The sequence below is a fragment of the Pinus tabuliformis genome, chromosome Q, assembly GCF_031772625.1.
Source record: "Pinus tabuliformis cultivar Carrire ecotype Pingquan chromosome Q, CPIR1, whole genome shotgun sequence".
NCBI classification, from domain to species: domain Eukaryota; kingdom Viridiplantae; phylum Streptophyta; class Pinopsida; order Pinales; family Pinaceae; genus Pinus; species Pinus tabuliformis.
Genome location: NC_142296.1, coordinates 414,963,130 through 414,980,271, shown reverse-complemented (window position 1 = coordinate 414,980,271; position 17,142 = coordinate 414,963,130). Strand labels below are relative to the sequence as shown.

General features: G+C 38.1%; 1 protein-coding gene across 2 annotated transcripts in view; it reads left to right on the top strand.

Annotated features, from left to right (window-relative positions):
- Positions 1-14,829, top strand: part of LOC149219956 (phosphatidylinositol-glycan biosynthesis class X-like protein) — a 232,382-nt gene extending 217,553 nt beyond the window's left edge. For both annotated transcript variants that reach the window (XM_089384582.1, XM_089384583.1), the window contains exons 5-6: positions 12,983-13,155; positions 13,990-14,829. In XM_089384582.1, the coding sequence (XP_089240708.1) occupies positions 12,983-13,155; positions 13,990-14,295 (479 nt within the window). In that variant the 3' untranslated portion in view covers positions 14,296-14,829. The remainder of the gene's footprint in view (positions 1-12,982; positions 13,156-13,989) is intronic.
- Positions 14,830-17,142: the final 2,313 nt, after the last annotated feature.

Here is a 17,142-nt window from a genome sequence, read left to right as displayed (position 1 = left end):
GTCACCCGTGTTGATTTCTCATGATCTTCCAATCCAATAATTACTTTCCAATGATTTCTTAAACAAATTCACTTATATCACATTCATCATTAAGTAATTATGCATAGAAAATGTCAAATGTAATGCAATAATGGCAGTAGGATCATAAAGAGAGAGCCAAGCACACAAAGAGACAAATTTTCACCTAGGAAACCCAAAATCTGGAGAAAACCTAGCAATCTTTTCTAGGAGAAATAGTTCAATTCAGCAAATGTACAACCTAATTTCTCCAAGTCAAACTAGGTCAAACATTCCACAAAAATCTACCTAGGTCAAACCTAGTCAAACAGGCCCAAAATTGGCCTACATGTTGCTACCCATAATTCGGTCAACCTTAGTCAACAAGGCCGATATTCAGCCTCCTACAGTTGTTGGACAACTCAGTCAAATTATCTTAGACAGTACTCGGTCAACTACCTAGAAATTTGGCCAACTCTGCCTAAGAATTTCGATCAACTCTACCTAGAAGATCTCGATCAAACATAGGTCAAACTGACCTCAAAAGAACTCAGTCAAAGTTGGTCAACATAGTCAAACTTCATTCTTCTTCTTTTCCTCTCTCCTTTGCACGTGTGAACAAAAGAATAGATGTTTTTGATGATCTGAATTGATACCACATTTGGAGGAGGTGGAATGTCAATCTATAGTGGTCAAATCAAGTGGGTTTTGACCAAGGGTCACACACATTCGTATGGTGTGGCCAACCTGTCTTTCTGGAGCCTACATGAACTCAAAAATAATAATTTTCTTTTTTTAATTTGGCTGACTTGAATACCAACCACCCAAAATCAACAACTCGAAGGTGTGGATTAGGCAGCAACAGGTGGTACACTTCCAAGTTTTAAATGAATAGCATGGTCATCATCTCGGGCAAGTGGAAGTTCCTTAGGCATCTCTCCAAATACCTTAGAATGATTGTTGATAACTTTTTGGAGATCCATTGGAGCGGAGGATATAGATGTTTGAACATCTAATGAGCACAATTGTGCAATTACACCTTGGTGTCCCTTTTTTAGCAATTTTTTCATGCTATTAGAGCTTATCACTTTTCTGGATTTTCCTTGGATACCTCTAAGCTCAATTTTCCTTATCTTCTGAGAAAAATCTTATGAAAAGATCTTGAAAATTAAGGGCCATTGTTTTTAATGATTCTAACCATTGGACCCCTAATACAACATCGGCACCATCCATTTGGATTGCAATCATTGGACTAACCAAAAAATACTCCCCCCTATTTAGGTTAATATTATGGCACTTCCCTGAACAATTTATAGTACCTCCATCTGCAATCATTACGTGAAATTATGGTGCTAGGTATACAACAATTAAGAAGTTTTGCCAATTTGTAATTGATGAAGTTATGGATACTACCTAAATTAATCAAATACTATATTACCTTTTGTTTTTGGATATATCCTTCTTATCTTGAGGGTTTGTGGAGTATTGATGTCACACAATGCATAACAAGAGATTGTTGGAGTAGTCTCTTCTAACTCTAGATCTTGTGAAGTTTTCACATCTTGATCGTCTTCATCTTCACAGTCTATGTAGAATAAATTCTTGTTACTACATTTATGCCCATTACTATTCTTCCTATCACAGTTGAAATATAGTCCCTTTGCTCTTCTTTCATTCATTTGTTGAGGAGTCAACCTTGTTGATTTAGGAGAGGGAATGTGATTTTCTCTGTAGTTATTAGTGATCAATTTTCTAGTGGCCATATTTTTACTTTCCACTTTCCTTGCTAAAATGAAACCATGCTCTAGAGATTTAGGTTCAAAGAAATGCAGGTGATACTTTCCTTTAAGGTTCCTATAAATAGGTCTAACAAATTATCCTTTGAAATATTCTTTACTCCGAGACTCAACTTTGGAATTGTTGAATGTGCTCTATAATTGGACCTTTTTGTCGAGGATTTACCAATTGAATGAAGAACGTATTGCTCTTAATATCCCCATAATGTGTTGTCAATTCCTCTGTAAAAATGGACCAAGATATAACATAATCCTTTTTCCTTTCACAAAGCCGTTGATACAGTACATGTCGGTCTTGTTCTAAAAACATGAATGCAATATTACTTTTTGTAAGGATGCCCCTTGGTGTAGATCAAAGTCACTTGCTCCATTTGAAATCTCCATGTTATAGGGTCATTACCATCAAACTTGCTCAGATCGATCTTTAGAATAGTAGTTTCTCAGTGTTGACTTGAAGCGCTGATGATGTGGAATCTTGGATTGAAAATTCATGATTATGGTTCTCTGATTTAATATTTGTGCTCTCCAATTGTGATAGCATACTCTCGAGTGAGATTGACTCTCAACATCATCTTTCTCCTTATGTTCATGGTTCCCTTGAATCTCCACTCCCTTTTAGGAAGCCTCTCCAAAAGAAGATTTTCCATGGCAATCATGGAATTTTGTATTTCTTATTTTCATTCATCTTCTTTTTCATTTTATTTTTTAAGTTTTTCTTGATAACTTAATAAATCCACCTTTCTTAATATACTACCTTATATTTCATTAAATTTCTTCTCTAATTGACATAACCCAAATTCTAAGTCTTCACTTTCTTCACTTTCTTCATGAGTCAAGGATGAGCCTTCAACAGATTTAATTGGTGTAGTAGCTTTCTTTGGAGGCATTTTAGAAAATAATAATAGCACTCTTTATCACAACTTTTAGTCACCAAAGAAAAAAGGGATTTTCTAATCAACAATTAGGTCACCTATAAGTTATGTACCTTAATTTGGAGAAAATATGAATGGCTGAATTGTTTCTTGATATATTTCTGAGATTTGAATGTTTTTGAATCTGAAACTTTGGTCTGTAATACTTTGATATGTCTTTTCTGCAATTCCATAGGTGTGACCATTCCATGTAAAAGTTATGGTAATTTTCCCAAACTTCCTTATTTTTGGCCTTTTCCCATGAGCAAGCTTGTATAGTGTGCCATGTGTCCAATTCTTCAAATATAATTCTGAAATTTGTACCTAAAGTACTTATGTATGTCTTCTAAAATCCCTGAAGATTTCAAAATCTGAAAAGTCTAAAAAAAACAGATATAGAAAAAAAAGCAAGTTGATATGTTTAAAACTTATTTCAAGATTATCCACAAACCCTAACTTCAACAGGGTAAAACTTCAAAATTATAGTGAACCAAATTTTGAAATTTGAACTAGTTGTTCCCTAAGATTTATCTTTAATATGGTCCAAGTTACACTGTCTGAAACATCCCAGAAAAAAATTATTGCAAAAATGATAAATTGAGTTATTTGAAACTAATTTTAGGAGCATTTAGGAACCTAGAATTCCTTAGAGCATATATTCAAAATTATAGTGAATCAATATTTCTAACTGAGATTTCGCCTCATTGTGATCCAAGTTTCACGCCCTGAAACCTCCCAGGAAAAAAGTTATAGCAAAAATGCTGAATTGGCCTATTTGAGACCGATTTTAGAGTATTCATGAACCCTAACTTCCTTGGTGCATATATCTGAAAATATAGCGAACCAAGATCCAAAATTTGAACCAAATATTACCTAAGATTTCTCCTCAATATTCTCTAAGTTTCATCATCTGAAACCTCCCAGTAAAAAGTTATAGCAAAAGCGCCACAAGGACTTGTTTGAAGTAGCAAAACCCTAGGATCATAAGCTTTGAAACTAGATGCTATGAACCTCGTGCCATAAAATGGATAAGAAACCAATAATTACAGCCCTCTTCGAGGGGGAAATCTCCTTTTCCAATGAATACAATGTACAAGACAATATTTGATGATCCTAAGACTAGTGTTAATTTGGGGTAACATCGGATGTGCTCTAGCCACGAAATTTGGTGGAGAGGTTGGGGCACATGAGATCTCCAATACCTAGAAAGGGTTTGGGCAGATTCTAAACAGATTAGGATATATTAAAATAATTAATATTTTTAATAGAGTCCCTAAGTCTAAACTTAGAGAAAATAAAATATTAGTGTATTAATATGAATTTGTATTAGAGTGGTCCAAAAGACATGAATCAAGCCAAATCTAATCTTAGTCGTTGCTTAGGGACTTAATCTCGGCCGTTGAGATGTCAACAGGGAAAGTATAAGAGGAGGCTTAAGGGTCACTTGGAGAATACACTAGATGATCAGTCATTCTATTCTCTAGAGCGGGGTTTGCTAAGAGAGATAGAATCAGTGATCAGGAGAGCAATTGAGGGACATTGAGTATAGAGAAACAGAGAAGGCAGAGAGTGTGTCGGGAGAGCAGCGCAGCAGCCAAGGAGAGTGACGCAGAGCTAGCAAGGGCTCATGCAGAGGCAGCCAAGTGCTGCGCAGAGCACCAGAGGGGCCAGCGCAGCTGATGCAGAGGTTCCTAGAGCTGACGCAGGCCTAGAAAGGTTGACGCAGGGCCAGCATGAGACAAAGAGGGGCTGATGCAGTCCAGATTGGGCAGACGCTAGGGTTGCAGGAGTAGTTTTGTGCTGAGGAGCTGCCGGAAAGATTTTCCGGGGTTTCACCCAGGAGATTTCTTTCAAACTGTGAGGTATAGCTGCTAAGGAAATTCTCTATTGGGTAGGCTAGTTTCGGCACCCAAATTGTACTCTAATATTGCTTAATAAGAAAACCCTTAGATCGTTGCACCGGTTTTCCCACATTGGGTTTTTTCGGGGACATTGGTCCAAAAATAATGGTGTCATGTGGTGTGTTTGTTCTTGTTTCTTTTAGTTGCTGATCTGTAATATGTTGAGCATGCACTGGTGGTTATTTTCAGTACTTACTTTGTAAATAACTTGTTAAAGAAAAATAACAAGTAGGTAGGAATAAATCAGAAAAAGTGCATGAAGGGTTTTTAAGCTAAGTAAACTTAGAAACTTCAACATGGTATCAAAGGGTGATTGCAGATCACAGGAGGACTAAAAGACATCAACCGAGCAGAGCAATAGCAGCAGAAAACAGTTGTCCCGAGGTGACAAAAGTTGTTTCTAGCAGAGCAAAAGCCAAGAAGTGTGATGCAGAGCCAGCCAGAGCCACGCAAAAGAATTCGGGAGTTACGCAGAGCCTCAGAGAGGCCAGCATTGCTGACGCAGGGCATCCCAAGGCCAACGCAAACCCATCTGGGATGACGCAGAGCCAACGTGAGGCATAGAGGGGTTGACGCAGTTCTTATAGAGGCAGTTGTTGGAGTCTAGAAGGCTGCAGAAATATTGCAGAGTGGAGGTGGTGAGGTACTGTAGTCAGAACAGTACCTGACAGAGCAGGGCCAGAGGAGTTGTTACCGAGGGTTTCTAGCCGAAGAACCTGGATCAGCAGTGCAGCTGCACAAGACGATCAGAGTAGGGGGCATCTCGACAAGCGGCAAAAGGATTTCCAGGAGGGAAATCAGGACTCAGAGGGAGTCCAGAAGAGAACTTCCAGATGGGAAGTAGAGACTCAGAGGAGTCGAACAGAGAACTTCCAGGAGGGAAGTAGAGAAGCGTCGTGGCACTACATGGGGTAAGAGACCAGGATAGACTGGACGGAGCATCAAACTTCGCAATCTAGAAGGCCAGAATCTTATCAGTGCTTGACAGGAATCATGTCAAGAACTTCGCCTTGAAGATGATAGCTATCCCAGTCGACCCAAATGATAATGACAAGTACGAAGAGGCGATGGCGAGGGCCAAGTGCATTATCCTTGACGGGGTCAAGGATCATGTGGTACCACATATAGCCGAGAAGGAAATGGCAGTTGAGATGTGGGAGGCTCTCAAGAACCTGTACCAGCATACTTCTGTGCAGAGAAGAATGCTGCTTGAGAACCAAATGAGATCGTATCAGATGAAGAAGGGTCAAACGATTAACTCCTTCCTCGAAGGACTGAATGAGATCCGAGATTAGTTGACTGCTATAGAAGCGACACTGGATTAGGAGCTTATGGTGAGGACAACCCTGAATGATGTCTCAGAAGAGTGGGAAGTGTTTGTCCAAAGTATCCTGGGCAGAGGGACTCTCCTACCTTGGGACGAGATGTGGGTAGCTCTTCGCCGGGAAGAGATCAGTGGGCAGTCGAAGACAAGTAGCAGTAGCAAAGGGATCAAAGTTCAGCATGAGGAGGAGGATGTGGCCCTAGCATCTAAGGGAAAGCAAGATCAAGTGCTTCCACTGTGGGGAGATGGGTCATTATGCGACCCAGTGCCCAAGGAAGAAGAGTAGGGGAGAGTCTTCCGAGACTAAGGCAGCACCAGCGTGAGCAGAGAATGAAGTTTTGACAGACGATGACTGTGCCATGAGTGCACATGCACCACTTGAGCAGAAGTGGGGAGACATCGAGCTGTAGTCAGGAGGACTACAGGCGATGAGGGGCGGGATCCTTGAGGTACCCAGCGTCTTGGATTAGACCTTGCTACGGGAACCCCGACGAGGAGTAGCAAGAGTGGCTGAGTGGGTAGAGATGAATGTGGATGGAGCGGCAGAGAGAGCTACAGTGCAGGAGTCCCGAGACCGCGCAGAGCTAGCACATTGCAGCAGTGCGAGAGGCACAAGAGTGTTGCACCAGTGCAGGAAGGCACAGAGAGGTGTGCAACCATGCGAGATGCAGGGAGTTGTTGCAGCAACGCAAAGGTCAGAGAGAGGGAGCACTTGTTAGCGACAGAGGGAGCTTCAGCATTAGTGGGTGTCTATAGCCCAACAAGGAGGTCAGTTGGGAGATCAGTTACTTACTTCTCAGTAACTGAGTTGCAGTGTAGCAATGGGCAGCACGATGCAACATGATGAGAGGAGGTGCAATGCAAATGTAGTGTTGGGAGAAAGGACCAGCAGCAGCATAGATGTAGAGGGAGTTGCAGTGCAGATGCGGTGCTAGGAGGGAGGACCAGCAGCAGCATGAATGCAAAGGGAGTTGTCTTACAGATGCAGCAGTGGCAGTGGCAGTGGCAGAACCATGGGCAGTAGTACAGGAGGCAACAGTGCAGAGAATGTTGGGCAAGAAGGCCTAGCATCTGCACAGGTACTGATGTCGAATGATCAGAGTACTACTCAGTGAGGAGTATTGCTAGAGCATAGTTTTCGCTAAGAGGGAATGTTGATTTGGGGTAGTATCAGATGTGCTTTAGCCACGAAATTTGTTGGAGATGTTGGGGCACATGAGATCTCCAATACCCAGAAAGGGTTTGGGCAGATTCTAAACAAATCAGGAGATATTAAAATAATTAATATTTTTAATGGGGTCCCTAAGTCTAAACTTAGGGAAAATAAAATATTAATGTGTATTAATATGAATCTGTGTTAGAGTGGTCCAAAAAACATGGATCAAGCCAGATCTAATCTTAGTCGTTGATTAGGGGCTTAATCTCGGCCGTTGAGATGTCAACAGGAAAATTATAAGAGGAGGCTTGAGGGTCACTTGGAGAATACACCAAATGATCAATCATTCTATTCTCTAGAGCGGGGTTTGCTAAAAGAGATAGAATCAGTGATTAGGAGAGCAGCTAAGGGGCATTGAGTACAAAGAAACAAAGAAGGCAGAGAGTGTGCCAGGAGAGCAGCGCAGCAGCGAAGGAGAGTGACGCAAAGCCAGCAAGGGCTCATGCAGAGGCAGCCAAGTGTTGCGCAGAGCACCAGAGGGGCCAGGGCAGCTGACATAGAGGCTCCCATAGCTGACGTAGGGCTAGCGTGAGACAGAGAGGGGCTGATGCAATCCAAATTGGGCAGACGCTGGGGTTGTAGGAGCAGTTTTGTGCTGAGGAGCTGCCAGAAGGATTTTCCAGGGTTTCAACTAGGAGATTTCTCTCAAACTATGAGGTATAGCTGCTAAGGAAATTCTTTGCTGGGTAGGCTAGTTTCGGCACCCAGATTGTACTCTAATATTGCTTAATAAGAAAACCCTCAAATAGCTGCACCAGTTTTCCCGCATTGGGTTTATCCGGGGACATTGGTCCAAAAATAATGTTGTCATGTGGTGTGTTTGTTCTTGTTTCTTTTAGTTGTTGATCTGTAATATGTTGAACATGCACTGGTGTTTATTTTCAGTACTTACTTTGTAAATAACTTGTTAAAGAAAAATAACAAGTAGGTAGGAATAAATCAGAAAAATTGCATGAAGGGTTTCTAGGTAAACTTAGAAACTTCAACAACTAGGTCTCCTTAATATATATATATATAGGAGATAGAGTACAATTATAATAAAATGGAACCATGAGAGGTTCTAACCTACATAACAATATAACAATAGAAATGTAATCACTCAATATCTAGGGCTTAATAATAGGTTTTAGGGTTAACCATGGGGTTTATATAGGGCTTAACACTTCTTGACTGCTTGGAAAGTTGCATCTGCATTATTATATTCATGAGTTTTTCTTTTCTTTTCTTTTTTATTTTTTTATTAGTTTTGATTTTGAAATAATGCTTCTTATATTAAAATACAAAATACATAGTACAAAATGACTCACTTCTATGTAAAGGACACAAAAATTGTATGTAGCAGTGTTGATAATATTGGTATCGGCAAAATATCGGCAAGCATAAAAATGCATAATATATTCATTTTTTTCAGATTTTTAAACATATAAAGCAATAACAACATGAAATAAACGCATTGGCACATAAATATGAAGAAAGCACTTATATATATGATGTCAAATAGAAATGATACATCAAAAGCGATACCAAATCTTGTTGATCCCTGATAATTGTCCAATCAAGGACTCAAATGTGGAGAACCAATACAAAATAAGTTAATAACGTCACATATATAAAATTATCTCATCATCATGAGTTATATGTAGAAAAACAAATAAAACTAGCAGCTATCTATCTGAAATCACTGCCCTCTCCCCCTTTTACGGGAAAACATGATGGGTTGTTTGCCAAGCCTGCCCCTAGTAGTAGAAGGCCCTGGCCCTGGCCTTGCACCTAATGTCAAATAATGAGTGCTAGGTATGGAGTTGTGCTCTGCTATATCTATAGCATATGGTGTTGATGTTGATGCTCCCACAGTGTCCTCCTCCTCCTCCTCTGACTCCTACTCCTCGTGTTGCTTCTCCTCTGAGTCCTCGTCCTCTTGTTGCCCTTGTTCTAATGGATCATCTGGCTCTAACCATGAAGATGACTCCTCTAAGATGGGCTCCTCAGACTCCACCCTCCACTAAGACAATACATCAATATTGTCTAAGGAAATGGCATCTAGATCCATTGGTGCTTCTATTTGCTTCACTCGAAGTTGGATATTGTAATGCACATACACTAAATCATTGAGGCGTGCGAACTCCAACCTGTAAGAGTGTAAAAAGAAATAATGAGTCTTGACTCTTGACATTTGAAGGTCATAAATTAAAAATTACAATAAGTGTAATTGCCCAACTGAAGGCTGGAGCTCAAAGTTATACATGTTGCACTTTTTTGCGTGAGTTGCGCTTACACCCTGAAGAGCTACATGTTTGACTCAAGAATCTTATGGCCAATTTCTACAAATTTGGTGCCCTTGCACCATAGCTTCGCCACCAAATATCTACAACAAAATAAAGAAATAAAAAATTCAAAAACTTAAAACATAATTAAACTTTCAAATAAAAGATACATAATTGAATTCTAAAAATCTAGAATTATAAGTAAGGAAATTCTAAATTGAAAATTCTAATTTCTAATGAGTGATGACTTGTCACTTATGTGGCATGAAGAGGGTCCTTTCCCTAATAGCATCATTAAAGCCAAATAGGTCAACACAATCCCGATAAAACTGTATTTCGCGATTGATTTTGTTATGAAGCTCAGGATCAGGTACCATCCTATGAATACAGGAATGGAGCCCTTCCATCACCTCGCCATCAAAATCAAAGCCACATTTGTATGAAAATGCAGGGTTGAGGAAGAGTGTTGCTGCATGAATGGGTCGATGAAACATCCCTGTCCACCGACTATCAATCACATCCCATAACATCATATGCCTATCAAGGCCAACAGAACCTTTGTCTGCATAGTAAGAACGAATGGCCTCCTTGGCCCTATCCATGGCCTCATACAAGTAAGCCATTACAGGCTTCTCCCCATCTACCAATCTCAGAACCTTTACTATAGGTTCACTAACTGAGCATGCTTCTTCTACTCCCTGCCAAAACGTGTCAGAGTACACCATTTTTGCAATGGCTCTCCTGTCCTGTCTCCTGTTGTATCTAGAATTACGCCACTCATCAGAATCAAACATTTTCTTCAACTCAAGCTGGCATCGAAGCAAAGACTGAAGAGTAATAAAGTTTGTGGCAAAACGTGTGATTGCAAGACGCCGCAACTCCTTGTTTCTAGTGAACCTCCTCATGAGGCTGAGAACAAAAGCATGGTTATAATTAAACTTGGGGACGCTCCTAGCAATATTAACCACCTCCTTGTTGAAGGAGAGTTTCCCCATATCCTCAAGCAGCAAATCGATATAATGTGTTGCACACAGAGTCCAGAATAATGTGTGATGCCTCTCCATAAGCATCTTGCCGGTAGACACATAATTAGCTGCATTGTCTGTTATGACTTGCACCACATTCTGCACACCAATCTCCCGAATGAACCCATCTAACAATTCATATATCGTTGTTGCATCTTTGATATGTGTTGATGCATCCACTAATTTAATAAACATGGTACTTTTAGGACAATGTACCAGGAAATTTAGAAGGATCCTACCCTTCCTATCTATCCAACCATCAAACATCACTGTCCAGAAACTTCCCATGTTTTTTTCAACTCCACCAATCTAGAGTTGATGTCTTGCTTTTATGCTTGAAGAATTGGCCCCCACAACACCTCATATGTAGCACTTTTGTACCCTGGGCCCACAACAGCAATAGCATCACACATTGGGTGCCAAAATGGATTGGTTTTGGTGATGCTGAGAGGTAAGTCGCTCCAGAAAAGACACCTCCCCATGACTCTATCTGCTTTTTGCTTCTCCTTTTTTTAACAATTGATTTTATGCGAGGTTGTGCTCCGTGCCCTGTTCGTGGAACAAAAAATGATGACTTCGCACTAGCAGTAGTAGGTGATGTTGTGGAGCCCCTCCCACTACCCTCAACATCAAAATCAGAAGAAGATATCCTGAAAGATCTACCTACACATTCAACCTTGTTTCTTTCTGCCTCTTCTTTCTGTCTTTTTCATCAATTGCTTCAAGAGCTTTTTGTATTAGCTTCGGACTAGAAACTGTACAAATCCCAACATCATGTCCAGAGAGTCTAGCTGGATGGTATTTCAATAACGTAAACCCTCCTATCATTTTGGTCCCACACAATTTGCATGATAGATATGCCCAATTTGTCCCACCAACAGGGTCCCCATACTCCCAAAATGGGTCCAAGGCTTTTGGCATATTTTTATTTTGTAGTGAGTTAGCTCAAACCTAGGGCACCAAAAAGAAATGGAATTAATAAGTAATAACCACCTCATTTTACAAAATAATTTTTTTGCTACATTATTTGCAATGTGAATGCCAATGAAAAATCATAAATGACAATAAGAGGGTGCATTTGAAAGTTAAAAGAAAAAATGGAGTTTGCTGTCCAAATATGGAGGAAACCCTTGCATTTGCTCATGGGCATGAAAATCATAGCAAATGGCCAAAAAAAAAGAGGCAAAATGTTCGTAGGCAAATAGGCAAGCAAGAATAACCCCAAATCTATCAAAAAAATCATTAACATAGGGGTTTATTAACACATACCTGTTAATGGAAGAAATGAAGATTGTCTCACTGTTCTTCAATCTTTGATCAACAAAATATTCGTTGTTGGTGGCGATAATGGCTATTCAACCCTCGAATCCTCCTTGACAGCAAGCACAATGCTCTCCCCTTCCTTCTCCAGCAATCAGAAAACAAGAATGAGGAAAAAAACGATTTTGGCCTTTTCTAGCCACAGCAGCGAATTTTTTCTCAAGCCCAATGATATTTTGGGTCGTAGCAAATATCGCGATATTTTCGGGGAGACAAAATATTGCAATATTTCCTTGGCGATATCTCGTCTCCCTGAAAATATTGCGATATTTGCGAATATCGGCGATATTGTCTTCACCGGTATGTAGGATTGCTATTATATTCATGAGGTTTATACTTGTATTTGAAAATTCACTTTCAACAATTGCCAAACCTCATTACTCAAGGTGAGATTGGCTTCTGAACGTTGAGGTACTTTTTCAGGAAATGTGTGTTATTGGCCTTTGCAGAGGCTGCCTTTGTGAGCCTGTTTACTTGCGTGTTTAGCTCTTTTGGTATCCAAGCTCTTGTTTTATTATTTTAGGCGTATGTTTGTTGTTCCCCATTTCATTCTGAAATCAAGTGTTAATTTGCAATCAAATTGAAATAGATTTAAATATTGGTTTATTATGCTAAAACTCTCCCAGTTGTGGTTGACATTTTTTCAAAGTTATCATGATTTAGGTGATCTACCTCCTGTGAATCAAACTACAAGATAAAATACCCCCCAGACAAGTTCCGGGACACTTTATAGTTAGAGTTGCATGACAGAATTAACAGTTTGTTGGTCTCTTTGCTGTTTTATGTGAGAGATTTAGAAAATTGTCTTGTTCATAACTTCATAATAGTATATTAGTCCATTTTCTTTCTTTGACTTCCCATTATAAGAATAGCTTGCCAGACCATAATCAGAATGTTCTAGACTAATTTATCTACCTCCTGTAAATCAACCCTCAATTATAAAATGCCTTCAGACAAGATCCAGGACAGTTTGCATTAGAAAGTATTTTCAGAGTTACAAGACGGAAATTGACAGTTTGTTTGGTCTCTGTGCTGTCATCTGTGAGAAAATCCTAGTGTCAATACTTTAGATAGGTTGTACAAGTCCATTTTCTTTCTTTTTCGTATCTTTGTAAGAATGATAAAATGGAATAATGTTTTGTGTATATTTTCATGTATCTAAGCTGTGGTTGCGTGCTTTCCAGATCATGATCAGAATGTTATTAGCTTACACGCATTTGTGTGATAGGACTGAGTGCAGCTTATGTATATGGAGATACAAACTTGGAATTGCCATCACAACATTCACATCAGTCAATTGTGGAAGTTCACGTGGCCATGAACGCTGATTCTGGACCTTTATCTGGAAATCATTTTATATTCGAACACACGGTTAACCTACCTCTGCATGCACGCTATCCGGTATGTTATCTTTAGGAGATTCGTAAGCATTTCCTATCTTATCTTTTCTCATTCTCTGTTTTTCCATAAAAACTATGGTTTATATTGGTCAGATTTTGATCAGATACTCTTGACAACATGTGTCCACCTTGAATCTTCCATAGGTTTAGAAGTAGGATTCATATCCTGTTAATGTTATGAAGATGCATTTAACCAATAAATGGGAAACAGTAAACTTGATGATTTATGCCTTTGAACACTGAAAAGCAGTAAAACCAGTGAAAACTTGACGATTTATGCCTTTGAACACCAAAAAACAGTAAAACCAATGCAATTGTCATTGCGTGGGATGACCTTGCCAATGACTTCAGAATGCTCCTAGAGGATATTTGGATGTTAAGATCACAACCTTGAACCATCAAATGTCATAACGCTATCTAGCCTCAGATGCACTATATTATACTGGTCCCTACATTTAGAGTATGGGATCCAATGTCACGAGAACCAAACTAGTCTCCGGATGGGTTCTAAAGGCATTATTACAACTATCATCTAGGCGTTCATCAATGGTGCTATTGCTCTGGTTGTCCTTTGTTTTCTCCATAATTGGATTCAATTATAAATGTAATGGCATTTGATCATTTAAGTTGTTTGTGTGAAGGATGGACATGTTTCAAGGATAAGCATCAGAACCATCATTGTGGAGTGTCTAGTGAGGACTGTTTGAAGGGTGAAGGAGTTCATGGATGGAAGCGAAAAAATATTAAAATGTTAATCATCAATTTCTTCGTGAAAATATATATATATATATATATGGGAATGAGCTTCAGTTCCTGACGTTTCTCTCTTTTGCAGCCTCTCGGGACAGAAGGTTACTCAGTTGTGAGTATTAGCATCCCACATATGTTCCTGCTCTGTGAGCATGAAACCCAGACAGGAAACGTCAAAAGTCAAACAAATGTAAAAACAGAAGGAAACAAGGTACTGTCATGGATTACATGGGATTCAGATGCTTCACATTCATCCGAAGTATTAAAATGGAGAATTCCGGCTGGAAATCAGCTGCATGTGGAATTTGTGTCAATATTCACTGGATTTTCAGCTTTAGTTTCCGTCGTGGCCATATTTGTAGCTTCTTTATATTCTTTGAAGTGTCATTGACTTGTGAAAGTACCAAACGAAGGAATGGTATGATTTTTTCCTTTTAAGGTGCTATGAATATCAAAGTCCTGCTCGTTTCTCAAGGAATTGAGCTTGCATGAATATCAGAACATAAAAGTGAATTCCAACCAACTGATTTACAAAGACAGATCACCACTGGGTTCATCTCTAGGTGGCGGAAATTTAATTCAGTACAAAGTGTTGAGAAAGTTTAGAAATCACTTTGTGAGGCAAAATGATGGGAAGCAGCTTTTATTGCCCCGTGAGAACATAGTTTTGCATGTCCAACTACTGAGGAGATTCCGCTCTCTAAATGATTGGATATTGACATGATTGGTGCATTTACAAATTGCCAGTTCTGTTAAGGGAAGCCATTGTTTTCAAATGAGTTTGAGGGCAGGAATGTTGATGCAATGTCACATTTGATGTTTAGTTGGCATTGGTTTCCTAATTGTTTAACCTATTTGATTTAAATATTTAGCATGGGTAGTAAATCGTTTTAATTCAGTTTTTTTCACCTGGAAATACGGAGAACCGAAATATATCTCAGTTATCCTGTGAATATTGAGTGGGCCAAAGTGGCACATTATTTACAATCAAATACAGTTTTGTTGTACTTCAAATCTACACAAAGAAGACTATTTTGAAACTTCTACGTCTTATGGTATTGTCTCCCTTTTGAAACTTCCTATTAGAGGCATTTGAATGAACAGATTCTCAGTTCCTACGACTCATGCAGTCTATCACAACAGACAAATAATCATATTATACACTAATATAACATGAGTGTTTTTTCTCCACTCTTGACAGATGAGCAATACTAAAGAGATCATAATTTTTGCTTGTTCCGTGCAACAACTTTAGCTCGTCTTTTAATATAAAAGTAGCCTTTGGCGAAGCGAGTGAAGCACAAAAATAATACCAAACACGTTATTATTTCAGAATGCTAATTCTTGTGGCGGCAGTTTTATGTAACTCTCTGTAAGTCACTAATATTAACTGGGCATTACATTGAATTTTGCAAGATGATGAGGACCCTTATATTTACTTATTATATTAGATTTCAAAACTTCATCAATTTCGTGGTTGTTAGCTTTCCAAGGATTGTTGAGGTTGCCATTATTATTATTTAGAATGAAATTGGAAATATTTAAATTTTATTATGTATTTCAAGTTCATCTCATAGCGTAAGAAATCTATAGTTTTACAAATGTTTGCACTAGATTTAGTATGCCTCATGAAAGGATTGCATTGAGGTCTAGTTTTGGCCACAACTAATTTAAATTATAGTTGGGTAAAAGCCAGCTTTTCGGAAATGGTGTATAGGCATGGGATTCAATTATATATAATGAGAACTTGATACCATAAAATCAGATAATTTTTTTCTACTTGATCATTTTTACAAGCTACAGCTTATAGAGATAAGAGCAATCCTCTCTTTAAGGCATGCAAAGTGAACTAATGGTTTTACAAGTCTTTCCATAAGTTTGTTTATTGGGAAGATGGTTGAGCAAGTTCCCTGGATAAGTGGGTCCACTATGAACAAAAATGTGAGTAGAAACTATATTGAAAGGGCAAGTCACCAACGCAAACCTCCTAGTATAGGTGCCTAATAAGCATGGAGTTACCATTAATTTTCAAATTTCATTCACATTTGTTACTGCATATAATAAAAAAAACCTGTAATCGTTACCACATATTTTTCTCTAAATCATAAAAGGTATAATGTGTTAAAATACTGATGGCATAGAGATTTCAAATGAATGCCCTACAAAAAATCAAAGAGTTTAACTAAGTTGAAAAAAGGCGTCAAGAAAAAAAGGCATGAGCTAATAATAATAAATAAATAAATTGAAAAATGCACGAGACAAAAATAAACAAGTACTACAGAGTAGCTAGTACCTACTACTTCATTTAAATAGAGCTAACTAAAATTGCATTTTGCAAAGATAAAGTGTGGGAGATATCATTTTGTATAAATATTTGTAATATTTTTATTAATAATATATTTATTTTTAAAATAATAAAATAAATTTTCATTCTTGGTAATTTATTATGGAGTGAGGTAGAGGAATTGCCAAAAGTAGTTAGAATCTGGGCAAAAAATTTCAAATATTCTCGTAGATGTAGTCTTTGAATTGTGTTTTTGATGGTGGAAATGGATTCAACACCATCAAAAACGTCTAGGACACCTAAAATAATGAATTTGACAACTTTTATTTGGATTTACAAAAATCCTTGTAGGATTTTTTCAAAATATGGCCAGAATTTCCTTAACTTTCAAGGCAAAAAAGCATAATTTTTAGGCTACCGCATTTATTATAATTGAAATTTAATTAAATGATTTTTATATAATTATGTTTTAAATTACTAAATCTTTTATATATGATTAATATATTTATTTTTAAAATTATAAAAATAATTTTTCAATTTCTATAATAAATTTAATTAAATTTTTTTGTATAATTATATTTTTAAATTAATAAATCTTTTATTTATGACTAAAGCACAAACATGCATTGGTAAGTGTGTAAATGGGAGGGTACAAATGAACATATGCATTTGAGAGCTCCAATGATAGAAAAAACTCAGCTAGCAATTGTAAATGTCACTCTTATTTTAAGAGGCTGGAGTAGCAATTGCAAATGCCACTCTTACTTGGTCCCAATGGAGTAGCAATTGTAAATGCCACTCTTACTTGGTCCCAACGGTGGTTTTCTTCACTGTTCTAGGTTATTGCTTTATGTCACTAATTTTTTTCCTGCACTAACTTCAAGTGGTATAATTGAACACTCTAGAGCATATACAACATGTAATTTTAATTTTTAATAAAATTACCATTTTTCC